Here is a 17,594-nt window from a genome sequence, read left to right on the forward strand (position 1 = left end):
CTGCAACCACGTGCAGAGATTAGTTGCTGCTTGTGAGTGATGACTGGAGATAATTATACATAAATGCAGACAGGTGACAAATGTAAAGGAAAACCTGAACCCCGTTGGCCTGTGGGAGGCGTCTTTCATTGTTTGAATAGGTTTCCATGCAGCAGTGGTTCTCAAACTACGTGCTGAGGTGCAAGGAAGAGTGAACAGGTGGGAACGCATGAATTTGTTCTGGTAGCTAACATTTTCCCTCCTGTCCTTAATAGTGGCATGTGCAGTTTGGTGGTGGTGAGTGTTACCTGGACAAATAAAGAATGAATTTGACTCTTCCTCTAACAGACGTGTTTGGTTATCAGAGCCAGCTCAGCTTTGCATCCAGCGGAGTCGGTATTTAAATATTCGTGTGAGATACAGGATATAACCCCACACCAAACACTAACCAGAGGAGTGCTGGGCTGTTCTTTTGTACCTGCTGCTGAGAAACAAAGGATCGGTGGTGACTTACAGTGAAACATGTCTCCATGCTGTAATAACTCAGACTAAATCTCCGATACCATGGGAGTGAATAGTGGATCGACTCTGTTTGAAGAGAAACAGCTGGAAGCATCCACAGACAAACGTAATTTGCTTTTTTTTTTTTTTTTGGTATGTATTCTCATATTTTTAAGATAATTTTTAAAGCACTTTTTTGATATCAATTATTTCAAGTGGATGTTTTTTGGAGTGTCAGTAATTCCTTTTTTTAGCCAGTTTAACATTAAATTAAATTGCATGCATGGGTTGCGTCAAGTGGGTTTAAGAAGAACACCGGTCAGGTGTACTCATTATGATGTTAGCTAATGATTTCATTCATGAGCTCCTTCTGCTTTGAGGACGTAGAGATGACAACAATAGTGATTATAACATAATACCAAAGCTCCCACTCTTCCACAGAGGTGTCCGCCTGATTGCTTCAGCTTTAGCTCAGATTTATAGTTTACAGTTAGACTGAATTTTATTTTCTGGGTTTAGTTTCAGAAATCATTTTGTTTCTGGACAGACTGCAGCAGAGAGATGTTTGAAGTCTTACCTGCAGATTTATCCGTTGCATGGATCTGCTGGTCTCTGTAGCAACCCATACACAACAACTATGCAGCACAATATGCCACAATATATCTGCTGTGTACCAAAGTTCTCATTCAATATGATGCTGTGTAATGCAACAACAGCACAGTCTCAGGATCTGCTGTATTTTAGCAGGAATGTTCTGCTGGGCTGTGGGACATATTTGGGTGAAATGTTACTTTTACAGGCTGTATTTTATGCTGAAATACATAAAAGTCTATAAAATTTAATTGCTTTTCTTTATTTTGTCGTGCCGTCTCTCTCAGGTCAGTGCAGACAGTTGGTTCACTACTTCTCTCTGCTCTGCTTCCTGCTCACCCTCATCGTTCTGCTCCAGACTCTCTGCTGTGAGTACCTCTGTCCATCGATAACACTGACTGACCAATGGGAACAGGTGACTGAAAGAGGCAGATTATGTGTTCATACATAAGTCCTTAACAAGACATTTTAAATATCAAGAATTCAAAACTGAAGCTGAAATCAGTCTCTTTTTGTCAAGGTCGAAAAGCCAGCAGTTTCTTCCTCTGTCTCTTAGTTCTACGCTGTCTGCAGCAGTCTGTATGTGGCATTTAACCACATTGGTCTCTGTTGCACCTGAATGAGCTGCTGCTTTTCTTGGACAAGTCAAGGTGTAAAGAAAATAAAAAGAGCTAAAAACAGGAAGAGTGCACTTCAGTAGTGAAATCACACACATGTAAATGTGGCATAAGATCGAATAAGAATAGATTCTTGGCCATAGTGCAGCTCTGTGGCACAGATGATTTATAAAGTTCTCCAAACGTACACTTACAGCAGAGTGACAGTTAGCTGTGCTGTCATGCTGATTGCACCCACTTTCACACTGGCGACTGTAACTTGTTGCCCAGGTGTTTCCTTTTGCATTGATTGTCCTCACAGAAAAGAGTCATGGGTAATTAGCCTTCTTTCATTCAGTCTTTCCATCTGCTGATACACAGATGTTGAGGTGTTCTGGCTATGACAGAAAAGCAGCTCATCTAAAAGAAAAAAATGCATATTTTATATATGAAACCCTGAACCACTGGTTGGCTTCAAAATGAACACAAAACATGAAAATAACTGCAGCTGTTCCCAGAAAACGCAGTGAAGAGGAACCTGAAAAACAACAGACACCACTCAAGAGAGTGCAGGTGCAAAAATGTCACAATCCACAGAAGATTCAGACAGCAGAATTACAGAGGCTGGACTGCAAGATGCAAACCCCTTAGCAGTGATAGACTGGAATAAACTGAAACTTTACCAAAGTGATGAGAAGCCAAAGGGATGGAGAAAGACAGGAATCACACTATAAGCCAGTGGCTGCCCAGAAAGTCTACTTGATGTTATCACTGCAGCCATGTAGAAAAAATTCACCTTTACTAATTATTAACTCTTCCAAATCTGAGACAAACAGTGCTTCAGTATTATAATGGTTCCCTGTTCAAAGCAACAAATGCATGTAAACGGTGACAAACAGGATTAAAAGGTAGTCTGGTAGTACTGTAATGTCCCAGTGTTTAATATGTAATTCCTTTAAGGCTGTGATTTTTAGTACCAAAGAAGTACTCAACAGTTCCCAATGATGCATAATATAAAGTATTATGTAATAAGTAAAGTTAGAATATTTTAGAGAAAAAGACAATGGCGTATGAGTTGCATTATAAAGTATCCCAACCTCACCACCCAAAGTAAATGACATTTTAGAAGCTGTTTTTCTTTTTCTTTTTTCTTGATGTTTGGTTTGTTTTTTTGCATAACATGGTGTGCAAGGTTTTGTTGTTTGTTTCTTTTTAGTTTTTGGTACATAATTAAACATTTAACAGCAAAGAATTTATTTACTGTTTTAAAACGGTCTTGCATTTGTCTTTTTTTTATTTGTTTGCTTTGTTTTGTTGTTGTTGTTGTTAGTCGGTTGGTCAGTCGGTTGGTTATTTGTTTTATTTGTTTGCTTGCTTGGTTGGTTAGTTATTCGGTTGGTTGGCTGGTTGGTTGGTTGGTTAGTTTGCTTTGGTTGGTTGGTTGGTTGGTTGGTTATTTTTTTGGTTGGTTGGTTATTTGATTATTTGTTTGCTTGGTTGGTTGGTTGGTTATTTGTTGGTTGGCTGGTTATTTGATTATTTGTTTGCTTGGTTGGTTGGTTGGTTGGTTGGTTATTTGTTGGTTGGTTATTTGTTGGTTGGTTGGTTGTTGGTTATTTGGTTGGTTGTTGGTTTTTTGGTTGGTTGGTTGGTTGGTTGGTTGGTTGGTTGGTTGGTTGGTTGGTTGGTTGGTTATTTGTTGGTTGGTTGGTTGGTTGGTTATTTGGTTGGTTGGTTGGTTATTTGATTATTTGTTTGCTTGCTTGCTTGGTTATTTGTTGGTTGGTTGGTTTTGTTGTGTGATTACAAAGTAAGTAAAGGAGAAGAATGGCTACTCCAGCCCTCACTATGTAAGTAATGTGTAAGTACACTGTAAAAAGAGGAGGTTAGGATACCCTATAATACAGTCTGTAGCCCCTAATGACAATTACACAGTCATACTGTTCAATTACAAAAAAGGGGAAAGAGTTTGACCTTCCCTTTTAAATTCCCGAGGATACAAATTCAGAGGAAAAATACTTCCAGCATCACACATTTCTCCTGTCCTTTGAAACTGCTCTTTCTTATTTTATTGTTGTGTTATGCCTACATGGTAAGTATCATAACCGCTATTAACACTGAGTACTAACTATTAGAAACACCACATGTCTCAGGCTTTATTATGAAGTGCTACCAGCAGTTTCTAATTTTATGTCACTGTCACATTTTTGTCAACTTTAAATGTTTTAAAGGGACAAAAAATGTTCTACTGTTTACATGCCTTTGGAGAGACTGCATTAGTGTGCAGTGAGCATATGGAGGTGTTAGGAATGATGCAGGATAATCTAAAATATAACAGGCCAGGTCTTCTGTCAGTTCATCAGCCAGAGACCTTCAGTCTGTCTCTGTGATGGTTTACAGAGAGGATCAACTCTGTTCTTTTTCAATCATCTTTTTTCACCTTTGTCAATCTACTCTGCTTTCTCTCTGACACTGCTTCATTATCCTGTATCCATGGTAACAGGTGATGGAACAATGTGTATGTAATTTTCTGACACTGTGGTGTGTGTGTGTGTGTGTGTGTGTGTGTGTGTGTGTGTGTGTGTGTGTGTGTGTGTGTGTGTGTGTGTGTGTGTGTGTGTGTGTGTGTGTGTGTGTGTGTGTGTGTGTTTGATGTCACAGTGGTTCAGATCACACTGGTGTCTCAGTCCCGGTCAGCCCTGCAGGAAAACAAACTGAGAGATCTGAGAATCAGACTGGAGACGCTCAACCAGTCATATCAGCTCCTGTTCTCCCAGTATCCTGCTCTAAACCAGTACTGCCCCATCAGCAACTCCACCACTGGTGGTGAGTGTGTGTGTGTGTGATTTTAAGATTTAGTGAGAAATGGAAATGATCATTTTCACAGTCTTTAGTAAGATCTGTTTTTCTATTCAGAGTTATAGTCAAGTGTTAGGAGGAAATAAATATTTTAACACCAAAAAATAACGAGTTCTTTGAAGCTGTTCCTGTAATTGTTCCTGGTACTCACTGTGTCTGTCTCAGGCCTTTCTGTGGGCAGACTCATCAAAACTGATGGATCAGTGGATATAATTGGGTGGATGGTTTTAGTGTAAAGGTTCTCTTTAGGTGAAGGTTTACGTGAGGCCTGGCTCTAATAATAAGAGTACAACAGATTAGTTTAGAAGCTAATCCATTATATAAAGGCAAGTATGTAACTGCAAACGTGTTTGTGAGAGACTGTAAGCATGTTTTATATCACAGTCTCTTCAACCAGCAAACAAGTTTGGTCGATGATCAGTTTGGTCTTTCCTTTCCTCCCGGCGATGGTCCCAGTGGTGCTGGACAGCTGCCAATCAAATGGCACATTAAATACAGACGACTGTGTACAAAAAACAAAACCGCTCGGATTCGCATCATGATTTGCACACAGACAACAAACAGCTCGAGCGTGTCCGAGCATCTCACATGCAGATAACAGATCCACTGTCAGCTTTTCTATGTCGGGCCTCATGTTTCCATTGCATGCAACCAGCGCCCATTATATCTGATACCAGCTTAAACCAGTGAAACTGAATGCATAATATTAGTCTGTTTATTTCCAGTCTATGCTCAGTGGTATGAATGAGGTGGAAATCATATTTAAAGGTACTAAAGGTATTTCAGAATGAAACCTAGCATTACTAGCCTCAGGCTGTTGGATTGTGCTGGCTCTTAAATGGTTGTAGCTGATAACCTAAAATGCACTGTACAGTGCAGATTTAAGAGAAATCCCTTTGCACTTCTGCAGCATTGCAGTTTCACACAGAGATTAACACATTCAAAAACTGGTCTGGTTTCAGTGCTGTTTCACAGTAACACTGGGCTGTTTTAACTGCTGGAAAATTTCACATCACTGCTGAAAGTTGACCCTGACTCTGCATTTGAGGACTTTTGAAGCTTGAAGTAGATTAAAACAAACTTTGAGGGGTCAGTAATTTCAGCCACATCTTTATTCACTCAGAAAGAGAGTGCAGACCGTGCTTGGATGGCTGGATGCCTCAGGGAGAGAAATGCTTCCTCTTCAGCCAGGACAGAGCTGACTGGATCAGCAGCCAGTACCACTGCATGGCACTGGGGGGCGTTATGGCCATAATAAGGACAGAGGAGGAGCAGGTGAACACACACACACACACACACACACACACACACACACACACACACACACACACACATAACATTGTCCTGTCACTTCCAGGATCTATTAATTGATCAAACACATTATAAACGTTAATGTAGCATTGCTGAAAGCCGTCCCCTCTCACAGATCTTTTCCTTCAGTAATGTTCAGCTTCTGCCCAGCTGTAAACATTTGGGACGCTCTTCCTGAGATGTCTGAGCTCTTGGACACGCTGCTGACATGCACAGATTCACACCACCAGGAAGTGAAGTTAAGAATAGATTTTAAGACCTCTATGACATATAGAGATGTCTGCAGGAGCAGCCAGTGCTCGAGGTCAAACGAGGTTTTGGGTTTCCCTCTTTTACTGTACATGTGACAGTTGTGCCTTTGATTTGTCACCAATAAAGATTATGAACTCATTCTAAAGTAAAGGGGGAGAAAATAAAGCTTTCCTTGGCAAAATAGCAACGTTTGACATGTTTCTCAGGAGTTTCTGTGGGAAAAGGCCCAGAGTCTGAGTCAGGGGGACTCTTACTGGCTCGGCCTGAGGAGCAGCAGCGCTGACGGGGGCTGGAGGTGGAGCGATGGCTCGCTGCTGGAGAACGGACTGCAGTGAGTATGATGATAGGCATGAGGAAAAGAAGGAGGTGATGGAGGCACAAGCAGGGCTCATGAGGTGATGAGCTAGCACACACTGATCTGTCCTCCTAAAGTTTGGCTCAGGCTGATAACGTTTTGCCAGATCAGCTGCCAGGACACAAAACTATGAAAAGATATGCACATTATTAAAATTCATGTGCAAAACTGTCCTCAAGGTCTATATATATATATATATATATATATATATATATACTTATTGCACTGAACCGCTTTAATGTCATCTGACAGCTGCTGTGCTTGTTTTTAACTATATTTAATAAGCCACATTTTTCCTGTTTAATTCTGCTTTCATTGAACCCGTTTAATTTTGCACAGTGTTTTATTTTTTTACTCGTTGAGCTTCTTTATTTTATTTTACTTTATTTTTATTTTTAATCACACACCTTTCTCATTTCATTCTGTCCCATCATATTTTATTGTATTGAGCTACATGTTATGTTAAAAAACATAATAAATACTTTATTTATCCATATTTATAAAATGATTTTCTTAAAGTAATTGAAATAATATGTTAATAATATTAATGTAATAATAGTAGTATCAATACTCATAGAATAAAAATACTAATAATAACATAACAAGTTCATTAAAATTACTTCAAAATCAACAAAGCACAGCAGAAATGACTTTCAGCCAGAGATTCAAAGATGGAGGTGAGTTAAATTTTTCCCTTAAAGATGAAACTACACATTAAATCTAAGAAACATCAGACCTCCAACAAACAATAGTAAAACATTTGTTTAGACTGTTTCCTTACTGTTAGTATGTACTGATGAGCCACAACATTAAAACCGGCTGCTGAACATTGTGCAGTGTTGTGTTGTGTGGTGTCCTGCTCTGAGACACTGGCTGAGATCCTCTAGGGCGTCTGGGTTGAGGATGGCCAATCAGATCTGTGGAGTCTGGAGACTGTGGGCTGGGTCCTTGGTGTTGTTCCTGAGCAGTTTTTGCAGAGCGCACTGTCACGCTGGGGGAGGACGCTGCCCTCAGGGAGCGCAGTGGAGCGGCTGCTTCGTCTGTAGTGATATTTATGTGCACCCAAGAGTTCAGTAAAATGCAGCAGTGACATCATCACAGGCGTCCCCGTCAGGAGCTAAACGTTGCTGGTCAGTGTGCTGTCTGTGTAGACGCCCCACTGCATGAGGTCAGGTTTTCTTTTTCAATCATTTTTTGGCAGTTAGTGTCTCTAACAGTAAGATTTGCAAAGCAGCTGAGCTTTCCAGCCCTGAACAACCTAACCACGCTGTCTTCACACTGTGGGTTCACTGTCATGCGAGGGGATTAAAAGACAGTGTTTTAATTATGAGTGTTATCATATGGAGGAATAGCAGTTGCCATGGTAACGGATGAAACTCTGTATTGCAGATTTTGGGGACGCGAGCCAGATGATGTGGGTGAGAGCAGGGTGGATCTGTGCGGTCGACTCACCCCGAGAGACGCGTACAGCAGGAGCTGGTTCACCTTCAGGTGCTCCAACAAGCTGAGGAGGATCTGTGCGAGGAGGCGAGCTTCTCTGCAGTGACGTCCAAATATCATACAGCAATTAAACGTTTCACTCACTAAGAGCCTCCGTGTTTCCCTGTTTTTCTTCCTCTTTTCACCTCCATTTTTTTCATATCCTCTATCGTTACATTATCTGTTTGTTGGTTCAGTTGTGTAACAGTTCAGACTAAAGACGTGAGCGCTGCTGCTCCTGCTCCTCAGAGATCAGCGGAGAACATAACAGATCCATAAGATGGCACAAAGAGGCGTTCAGGACTTTCCTGCATTTATGTGGAGTTTACACTTTTCAAGCAGGCTGAGGTTTATCCTAGCACCCTGCTATATTATTACTGATTTGCAGCTGCAGAAGTTTTCTTTACATCCATTCATTCATCCATTAATTTATTTTACCAATTAAAATGTTACAATGTTAACATTTTTCTCATGTTTAATGTGTGAAGAGTGTAGCCTAATTTAACTACATTAGAGCGTAGATAGATAGAAGCCACTACATTTGTATTTCCACCATGTGCAGAGCATCATTTCATTTAACTTTATTTGTTTAGTTAATTTGCCTCCATTTGAGCCTCTTTTCTGAAGCCTACTTAAAATACAGTGCAGCCTCCATAATCAGCCATCAGGGTTTTGTCCTCACTCTGATTCTCTGAAGGTCTCTTTATGACCCTTGGAACAAATATTTAATGTTTACATTACATAAGTGTCATTTAAAGCTATATTATAATTAGTGACAAAAAGGAAGGAAGGCTAGATTTTTAGAAGGAAAAACTGGGTAAAAGTTGTAAGTTAATGTTTAATAACAGGACTCATTTTACTATGATGATAATGCAGTTTTGCATAGGTTATTTTTTCACAAACTACAGATGGATTGCAGTTTCAATTTAAAGTTCAAACATTATTTGATTAAAGGTGAGCTGCTCCTGTGTATAATTCCCAGGACAGTTTTTACTGGTCAGTTACTTTCTTAAAAAAGTGTAAAATAATAAACAGATCCAACATTCAGCAGTAGCGCACGCTGATGCTCTGGTGTTGGTCAGTGCATTAAATGCTTGGTGGGTCTGGGTTTTGTTGTGACTCAGAGTTGTTAGTTGGCGTCAGAATACTTTGTGTTAATGTTTCTTTGTCCACCAGGACTTCACACGGTCAGTTTTACTAAGACCTGCACTGATTAATATTGAAGCTTTTTAGGCCTTTGTGTTAAACGGAGCCTCCCGCACCGCTTTTAATCCGTAGTTGCGCCTCCTCTGTGTGTCCAGTAGGTGGCAGTGCTGCCTTTGAAACGCTGCTGGAAACTCCATTTTTCTTTTTCTTTTTTTGTTTCCCGGCATGCTTTGAGAGCGCACAGAGGACGCCGAGGACTCGGATCTTAACGGAGTTTACCTGCCCACGGTGAGCGGGTTTCTTATGGTCTGTGACAGTCTGTTTCAGTGGTTCACTCGTGGCCCGGTGTCCTGCAGGTTTTAGATGTGTCCCTGATCCAGCACACCTGAATCAAATGGCTGAGTTACCTCCTCGGTATGCAGTGCAGTTCTCCAGAGTCCTGCTGATGACTTCTATATTTGGCTCAGGTGTGTTGAAGCAGAGACACATCAGGACACCGGACCTCGAGGCCTGGATTTGAACCGTGTGTGCTGTGTTTGTGCTTTTGCTGATCAGCAGCAGCTGACCGGGATTAATATTAACTTTCTATATTTATCGCTGAACGGCTTTATGGTTTATCAGTGCACGACGTTTATTGATCGCACGCAGCCGAACAGCTGATGAGGAAACCCTGATATCAGATGTGGACGTCAGTTATCCTCGTCTGTGCTTTGGGCTTCCCGCTGATACCGCCGACACAAACCTCAGAGACCACAGCTCATCACGTGCTGCATGTAGTACTGTCACTTATTAACATCGGCATACAGCATGAGTACTTGTGGAGCAGTTTGTACTAAGCAAATGACACATTTATTATTTAAGTGGCTCTCTGACTAGTTTTAGTGTATTTGGGGCCTATAAATCTGTAGTGTGCATGCGCAGTGAGGTCCTTTGAGGGCTGCTCTCATGCTGTTGATCCTGTGCAGACCTCCAGCGGCTGAAAGATGTCTGACACCGTCCAGGAGAAGATCAAGAACTACAGGACGGCTCCGTTTGATGCCCGCTTCCCCAACACCAACCAGACCCGCAACTGTTTCCAGAACTATCTGGGTAAATCAGACGTCTGCTGCACACAATATCAATGCACGCTGATGTAAGCTCTAATGTTATAATTAAGTATTTTCTCCTGTCAGACCAGCGCAGACCCGGTTCCTTGTTTCCTCCTATATTGAGTCCAACCTGAACCTGTAGACAGGTAAAGCAGGGCGCGGGTTATTGGTGCTTTTGCTGGGTCTCTTCACGCTGCTGTAGACTCTCACCATGTCTGTGTGTTTCCACTCTTGAGTGTGTGAAGAACAGGAGACCTGCAAACCTGTATGAGGCTTTCAGGGCCCTCAGCTCACATTCTCACTTAGTTGCTTGCCTTTTTTCTCATCTCGATTCCTTTTTCTATTCACACAGCAGCTACTGGGAGCATTTGGCATGTCTGCCGAGTATTTCCAGTACTGGCCTGCAGAATTTGACGTTTTCATTTGAGAGCAGCAGTTCTTCCAAACTGTATATTTTTCTGTACTCTTTCATAAGAACTCTGAGACATGGAAACTCAGCAGTAGACCCAGCACATGCCTGAGGGATTTCAATGCTGAAGTCAAAGCTGAGCATGTCCTCCTGCTGCCGAAGGTCAGTATGATGCTGGATCTGCTGCAGACTAACTGCACCCTCTGATGCTCTGCTGTGTTTGCCCATGGCTGTACCTCAGCGTACATTAGGCACGATGATCCACCATCATACGTCAGCACCTGTAATAAATGTTTTGATTAATGCTGCTGATTTTCAGAGTAAAAGTATGCATCAATCTTTGTGGAAGTGTAGTAAAAATAGATGCCACAAAGACACAGAGGCTAAATTTAATTCTGAAATGACTGCAGCCTAAATCATGTTGGTAATCAGAGTAACTGTACCTTCTTGTTAGTGCTGTTCCTGTTCATCGTGATTAGTGTTGCATCAGGACCGACCAATCATAATGTTGTGACATCACAGTTTTGCAGTTTAGGGAAACAAGCTGCACATGAGAAGTTTGTCTTTCTGCCAGAAAGGCTTCTGAAGGCATGCTTAGCATTTTCCCAAGCATAACCAGCAGCCTAATCACACAAGCAGTTTATCTAGTAGTTTACTATAATTTGTTATGTAATTAGTGCAAACAGTAACAAGCTAATAAAATACTTCAGTCACCAAAACTGAAGCATAAACTCCCTGCGTGGTCTGTACCACACAGAAAGCCATAATATTGGTCAGCTGATCTTTAACAATGCTCCAAAATGCCCAGCCCGCCCCTGACGATGGCTGAGAGGTCCAGTTCAGAAATAAGACACATTTTTTGAGGCCACACCTGTTATGAAGGGAGAGATCTCCATGAAGACCAAAACTAGGGCTGCAACTAAAGATTATTTGGTAGTCGAATAATCTGTCAATTATCTTATCAATTAGTCAACAATTATTTCAGTCTAACCTCACCTGTTCAAGCCTGCCCACCTGTTAACATCACCTTGTTCTCTTCTCACAATTAAAAAAAAATGACCCGTAAAAATAAACTAATCAAATGTATTTTTAACATTAATGTGACCATCACAATAAATATCAAATAAACACCTGGAAAGTTTACAGATGATTCAGTTTATACAGAGGTTTATTATTCAGAATGAGCGCCACACCAATATTAATGTGAGGGGAAAAATCGGAGCCACCGTAGCTGCTCCTGTCGTCCTTCACTCGTTAGCTAACGTCACTGAAATGGAGGCGCTCAGCCAACATCATCCATGAGAGCTTGTTTCCGACAGGTAAACTAACAGAAACATACCTGTACAAACATTAACAGGTATCAGCGACGCACTGACGTACCATCCAGAGCTGGGGTCACAGCTCCGGGGCGTTGCAGCACTGCAGCGATGCTGCTGGAAGGAAAGCTCTGCTCTGCATTCAGCTCTTTTTTTACTTCCTGTCAAACGCTCCCACAGCTTTGACAGTCTCTCCGTTTTCTTTCATTTTCTCCCCCCTCCTCTGTTCACGGTATTGTTGTCGATGGCAGACAAAGGAGGCAATACTGCCCCCATATCTGCCTGTAGTGTACTGCAAGTACAAAATTACATAAGCGGAACAAAATAGATGGATGGTTATAAAATACGACACTTTGATGATGAAATTCCACGTCAACTAATTTTTGTAGTCGACATCATCGATTACGTCGATGAATCGTTGCAGCCCTAACAAAACCATTTTTGTGCCTGGCTGTAAACACGTTTATTTCTGCTGTAGTAAATGTGCAGCTAGCCTCAAGTAGAACAACGTTTTGGCATCTTTGCATTGGCTTCATTTGTAAGCTCTGGAGAAAGGGGACGGGTGGGTGGATGGATGCCCCTTGGTTAAAATGTACAACTGTAGGGTAGAAGTTTAACAAACAGTATTTTTCACCATGAATTGTTGAAGTTGGACTTTTCTATAAATGCTTCATACCTCATAAAACTAAGATTATACCAATTTTAAGAGGAGTCATAACTGCATCTCCCCTAATGCAACATCCAGCTGCAGTTAAAGATATTTTTTAATGTAAAGCACATTTTTGGTTATTTTGGTTATACAGTGTAGGATATTAGATCGCACTAATGGACAGAAGTGGTAGTTATTGTATTAAAGAGTCAGAATGTGTGTGTATTATTTATTGTGTTAAGTATTTAAACTTTTTTAGGGGTGACTGTGGCTCAGGAGGTAGAGCAGGTCATCTACTAATGGGAAGGTTGCTGGTTCAGTTCCTGGCTGCTCCAGTCTTGCTACTTTCACACCGCTGAGGAGCCGGTGCTCGTGCCAGTGCCGGTGCTGGTTTGAATGAAGCAGCGAAACACTTAAGAACGGGCCCGCGTTCCCACCGCGTTTCTGTGAACTGCTCCTTTACGTATGAGTGTGGGCGGGTCCTCGTCTGGACACGAAGCTGAAGCGCACAAACGTGGGAGAACACGCTCCCCTTTCTGTGCTGCAAATACGTTTTAGGGTCCAAACCAAACTACTGCAGCATCTGTGTGCAGCACAGAGGGAAACACAGACAGATTAGAGCAAGACCACAAGTACGCACTTTGTGTCCTTTTATCTGTGATATGAACTGATACAAAGCAGCAAGTTCAGCCTTAGAGCCCAACCTAATTCACAGCCCTGAAAATCTCCTGTAATACACATGTAATCTGGTAGAAAACTTGATGTTGAGACGGCAGAGTCACGCCCTTCTGCCGCTTTCGTCACGCGTTCTTGGTTCCAGACCAGCTAGTTTGCGGGGCCGGAGTTGAACCCGTTTTTCGGCCGAGCACCGAGTGTTTCGGCGGTGGAAAACCTGCCCAATGGTTCAAATTACGGCACCGGAACCCTGTTGGTGGGAAAGAGGCTTCAGTCACTTAGTGTGAGCCTCCTGTAGAGCTACATGGGACTCATTCTCCACCTGGACTCATGGAGTTGTATCTTAAGGCAGCGTTTCACTTCCATGTGTTTTCCTTTCATATTCCTGACTCTGCCACTCATCTGCCCCAGTAAATGCACTTACTGTGTACCTTATACTTATTTTAATGATACTTCATAACCAAAAAAAACAAGTACAGCATGTATTAAAGCTGTTGTTGAATTTAAAATAACTAAAAATGGATAAAAAGAATTCAAAGTAACTAAAGTTTAAAAGCTTCTTCCAGGTATCCTGTGACCTTTATGCTTTTGTGCCAGTTAATAACCAATAAGATACATAAAATACTTTTTAATATAATGTAAGGGTGTCACACCAAAGGACAACAAAACGTGTCGGGGCTCCTCGGGGTCCTTCAGATAAACACAGCTGTCCATGGACTCGCCCAGTTTAGCATTAGGATGTGGCTCATGTCACAGGTCAGTGTTTTCAGTGACAAGTTGTATCAAATTCCTACACAAATGCATGCAAAGGATTGTCATTTAGTATCAAAGACACACAATTACACCAGTTTGAGATTTGGCCAAAAAAAAAAAGTCAGGGTTTATTTATTTATTCTCTATCCTTTATTTAAAAAGTCTCATTGAGATTAAAATGGAGAGCCCGGGCCGAGAGGGCGGCAGACGTTACAACAAGTACAACACAACAATCTCACACGTGGCCATCAGCATTCTAACACCTGTATACAAATTAAATGCAATTACAGATCATTCCAACAGTGATGTTAAAAGCAGTCACATTAACCCCCCATCACAACGACCATTCAGCTCCTTCTGTAAATGATTCCAGGAACCAGGAGCAGCACGTCTGAAAGGCTTTTCCTCTAATTCCAGTCGAATGAAGGTGATCTTTGTCAGTGGGACTGTGAACCTGCCACGTCCACCAGCCATATATGGATAACTTCCTCCTCCTTAGCAACTCCAGGGAGTGATTTTTAACGGATCACCTGATTTCTGGAGTTGGAGGCGTGGCCGCTTTGATTGACAGGTGAGCTGACGGTGAACTGTAGCAGAGGACTGCCTGCTGGGCCTCACTTCTGCTGATTGGAGTCACTGAACTGGGCCGTGGCTGTGATTGTGCTGTTGGTGCCTTTTGGAGCATTTTTAATAAACTCATCAGTAAAATAATGTCATGTCGTTGAGTTCGGACCACTCAAGAAGTTTTAATAAACAGGCTGTGGTTTGAGCTTCTCGTTGGGAAGATCCCCGTCTTTATGGGAACCTTGGAGCGCTGCACGTCTTCCACAAGCCACGCTTTAGTGTGACATCACGGTCAGTTGCAGTGACGGTCCTGGAGCAACATTATTATGATGTTGTAGGAACAATCAATCATTTAATAATCATTTATCTGACCCTCAAGGACTTTGGCAGATTAAATCATCCCCGTCTGGCTTTGCTGGCTGTTTAGTTTAGCTCTGACTGCTCCTCTCCCTTTGTGCTCATCACAGACTTCCACAGATGCAACAAGGTTCTGTCAGCCAAAGACCAGGACACAGCTGCCTGCGAGTGGTACCGCAGGGTCTACAAGAGCCTCTGCCCCATCGGTTGGGTACGTGTCACATTTATCACCAACAGCCCCAGAAAGCCCCACGTGAAGCAGATTACACTCGCTGCCTCTGCTGCAGGCTCATTTATTTCTCCACACCGGAAAAAATTCTGTTTTAATTTTCACGGTGTCTGATTTCATCATTTAACAGCTGCTGTGAGCAAACTTAACAACAGTGTCTGACGGCATCTTTCCGTTGCACTCCTCCTCATCACCTCCCAGCTCTGTTTAAATCAGCTTCCTGAGTTTCTCCTGTGCTTCTCCTGCAGGTTCAGAAATGGGATGATCAGTTAGAGGCAGGAAACTTCCCCGGGAAGATTTAAACCAGCTTCATCCACTTTCTCAACTTAAAATGTTAAAGTGAAATATTCTGATATTTCTGTACTAAAATCTCATAATAAATTCATGTTACTACGAATCACGTTTGACTTGTGCTGATTTACAGCTGACATTAATTATCATGGTTATTACAGTAACTCAAACTATGGCTGCAGTCAAATGGATGTTTTTACTTTAATTGTATGTGTGGCAGCCGTACTAACAGCTGTTTGAGGGTTAAAATACTAAGGAAAGCAGCTTCAGTGCTTCCGTTGTGACCTCCTTTAGCAGAGGAGACACTGGACGCTGTCCCACAATTCAAAGAGACGCACCATCAGACAGTTAATGAAAACAAACCATCAGTATAACTGTGACATCATCGGATAAACCACTGCTGTGTTCTCCAGCTGATGCTGTGACTTGCTTTTGTGCGTTCACAGGTGACCTGAACATTGTTGGGAAGTTGTTTCCTTCTGTCAGGCTCTTTTAGAAAAGTGCTTATAAATAAAGAGTGAAGGTGGAGGTGTAACTCGGTCTGCATCGATTACATCCTCATTTTAAGCACTGCTGTAGCACCAGTCTGTAGGAGTATCTTTAATTCATTTGCAGAGCTGCTGAAAGTGTCAGTAAAGGTAAAGTGGATTATCTTCAGCAGGAAGAGGAAAAAAATGAGTGGACTGCAGTTTGGTCATCATTTCTTAAAATAGCACATTAATTTCACTGTGACTGGTGAGCTTTATTCTTTTTATCCTCCCCCCACTATATAGCAGGAGGATCATCACCCCCCCACCCCCACCACCACCTGCCCGTTCAGGTGTCTGTCCATGAGGTTTTACCTTTCTCTGCCTACAGACTCCAAAACCATCAGGAGCTGAGCCATGAAATCTGGCATATGTGTTCTTTACTCTTCAGAGATGTGCAGCATGATATTCCTGGGTGTTTAGTACCTTTGTAACTTTGGCTGTATTTATCTGAAGCATAAACAACATGGAGGATTCCAGGCTGCTTATGCTACAGTATGATAATATATGCTAATGAGATGCGGCCTCTTTCTCGCACCTGATTGGCTTAGCCTGACCATGTGATCATATTGTGCTGTGTGATTGGCTGTACCTACTTTAGCATTATTAAGTGAAATGGAGAAAGTGGGATTCCTCATATCTATCAGCTGACCTCGGTCCCTGAACAGCTGGCAGGAGCTGATAGTGAGAACCTTCCAGGTAAAGATCCAGTCTGTTTATAGGATCATCAGTTCTAGGCTGCAGCCTGATTGGTTAGCCTGTGATGCCGTCTTCTGATTGGCTTAAGTATATTGTAAAAAAGTGACTTGAGAATGTGGTTACTTTCATTTTATGTATGAACTCTGTTAAATGTACGTGATATAGTTAAGTTCAGAGACTTAACTGGATATACATTAAAGCAGTACAAGATTATTGAGTAAGAGCAACTTGATATAGTTAAGTTAGTCCCAATTGAGTTTCTTTTGTCACCTTAAAATCACGTTAAATAAAAAAAGAACTGTTACCAGAGGGAGGAAAAAAATCACAACTTTGCAAAACAGCACTTTATTAGATACTAAGAATAAAATCATCTTGTTTTACAAAAACACTCAAAATAATAATGCATAGAAATGCTTTGTATTCATAAACAAAATACAATTATAAAGTTAAGTGCCACAGCATTTTTTAATCTTTCAATAAACTTTTCAGAGCTCTTAGCTCCACACAAGCTTCAACTAGTTCAAACATCCTCACTATTGTAAAGTGTCTTTGTAGGAGAAATGACTATCAGAACACCATGAGGTTGCCAGAATTTTTTACCCATTAGGGCTAAGTGGCTTCAATGAGGTGGCTTAACACAATTGAAAGTGCTGTAATAACAATCTGACACACGAGAAATAAAAAAAAGATAAAACTCAAAACTATGTTATGTCAGCAGAGACGGTCACACTTTTCTTCTCTCCCAGTCCTTCCTTTCCCCCTGCTTTGCTGCTGTAGAAACAAGTCATAGAATCAGGAATTTGGCTCCCTGATGTTCTTGGACTGCTGCTTATCAAATTGTCTCCGGGATGTTTGTAAACAGATGCTCTACCCCCCCCCGTCCTGTCTTCTTCTGACCTGTGTTGGACTGATCTCCCTGACCTAGCTGCTGATGAACTCTACATCTTATCAGAACTGTTAGCTGAGGA

The 17,594-nt window shown here is 41.7% G+C and overlaps 2 protein-coding genes across 3 annotated transcripts; both read left to right on the forward strand.

Moving 5' to 3' along the window:
• Positions 1-462: 462 nt before the first annotated feature.
• Positions 463-7,990, forward strand: LOC115788834 (C-type lectin domain family 6 member A-like). The gene is made up of 6 exons (XM_030742007.1): positions 463-607; positions 1,359-1,439; positions 4,329-4,493; positions 5,650-5,801; positions 6,296-6,420; positions 7,834-7,990. The coding sequence occupies exons 1-6, from the start codon at positions 544-546 to the stop codon at positions 7,988-7,990; spliced, it is 744 nt and encodes a 247-aa protein (XP_030597867.1). The 5' UTR covers positions 463-543.
• Positions 7,991-9,231: 1,241 nt separating this feature from the next.
• LOC115788710 (cytochrome c oxidase subunit 6B1-like) lies at positions 9,232-15,506 on the forward strand. Of its 2 annotated transcripts, none has more exons than XM_030741852.1 (4): positions 9,232-9,357; positions 10,035-10,201; positions 14,991-15,091; positions 15,358-15,506. In XM_030741852.1, exons 2-4 carry the CDS (start codon positions 10,053-10,055, stop codon positions 15,372-15,374), a joined length of 267 nt encoding a protein of 88 aa, XP_030597712.1. In that variant the 5' UTR covers positions 9,232-9,357; positions 10,035-10,052; the 3' UTR covers positions 15,375-15,506. The 2 variants fall into 2 exon arrangements, with proteins under 2 accessions (XP_030597712.1, XP_030597713.1); XM_030741853.1 differs by having other exon boundaries at positions 10,035-10,158.
• The last annotated feature ends 2,088 nt before the right edge of the window (positions 15,507-17,594 follow it).

This window comes from Archocentrus centrarchus, chromosome 11 (genome assembly GCF_007364275.1).
Source record: "Archocentrus centrarchus isolate MPI-CPG fArcCen1 chromosome 11, fArcCen1, whole genome shotgun sequence".
Lineage (NCBI taxonomy): Eukaryota > Metazoa > Chordata > Actinopteri > Cichliformes > Cichlidae > Archocentrus > Archocentrus centrarchus.

Bases quoted from the DNA above. Each gene is read 5' to 3' on its own strand.
- LOC115788834 (XM_030742007.1), top strand. From the start codon at position 544: ATGGGAGTGAATAGTGGATCGACTCTGTTTGAAGAGAAACAGCTGGAA. The intron at 608-1,358 runs GTAATTTGCTTT...CGTCTCTCTCAG, and splicing joins GGAAGCATCCACAGACAAAC to GTCAGTGCAGACAGTTGGTT. The intron at 6,421-7,833 runs GTGAGTATGATG...TCTGTATTGCAG, and splicing joins CTGCTGGAGAACGGACTGCA to ATTTTGGGGACGCGAGCCAG.
- LOC115788710 (XM_030741852.1), top strand. From the start codon at position 10,053: ATGTCTGACACCGTCCAGGAGAAGATCAAGAACTACAGGACGGCTCCG. The intron at 10,202-14,990 runs GTAAGCTCTAAT...TGCTCATCACAG, and splicing joins CAATATCAATGCACGCTGAT to ACTTCCACAGATGCAACAAG.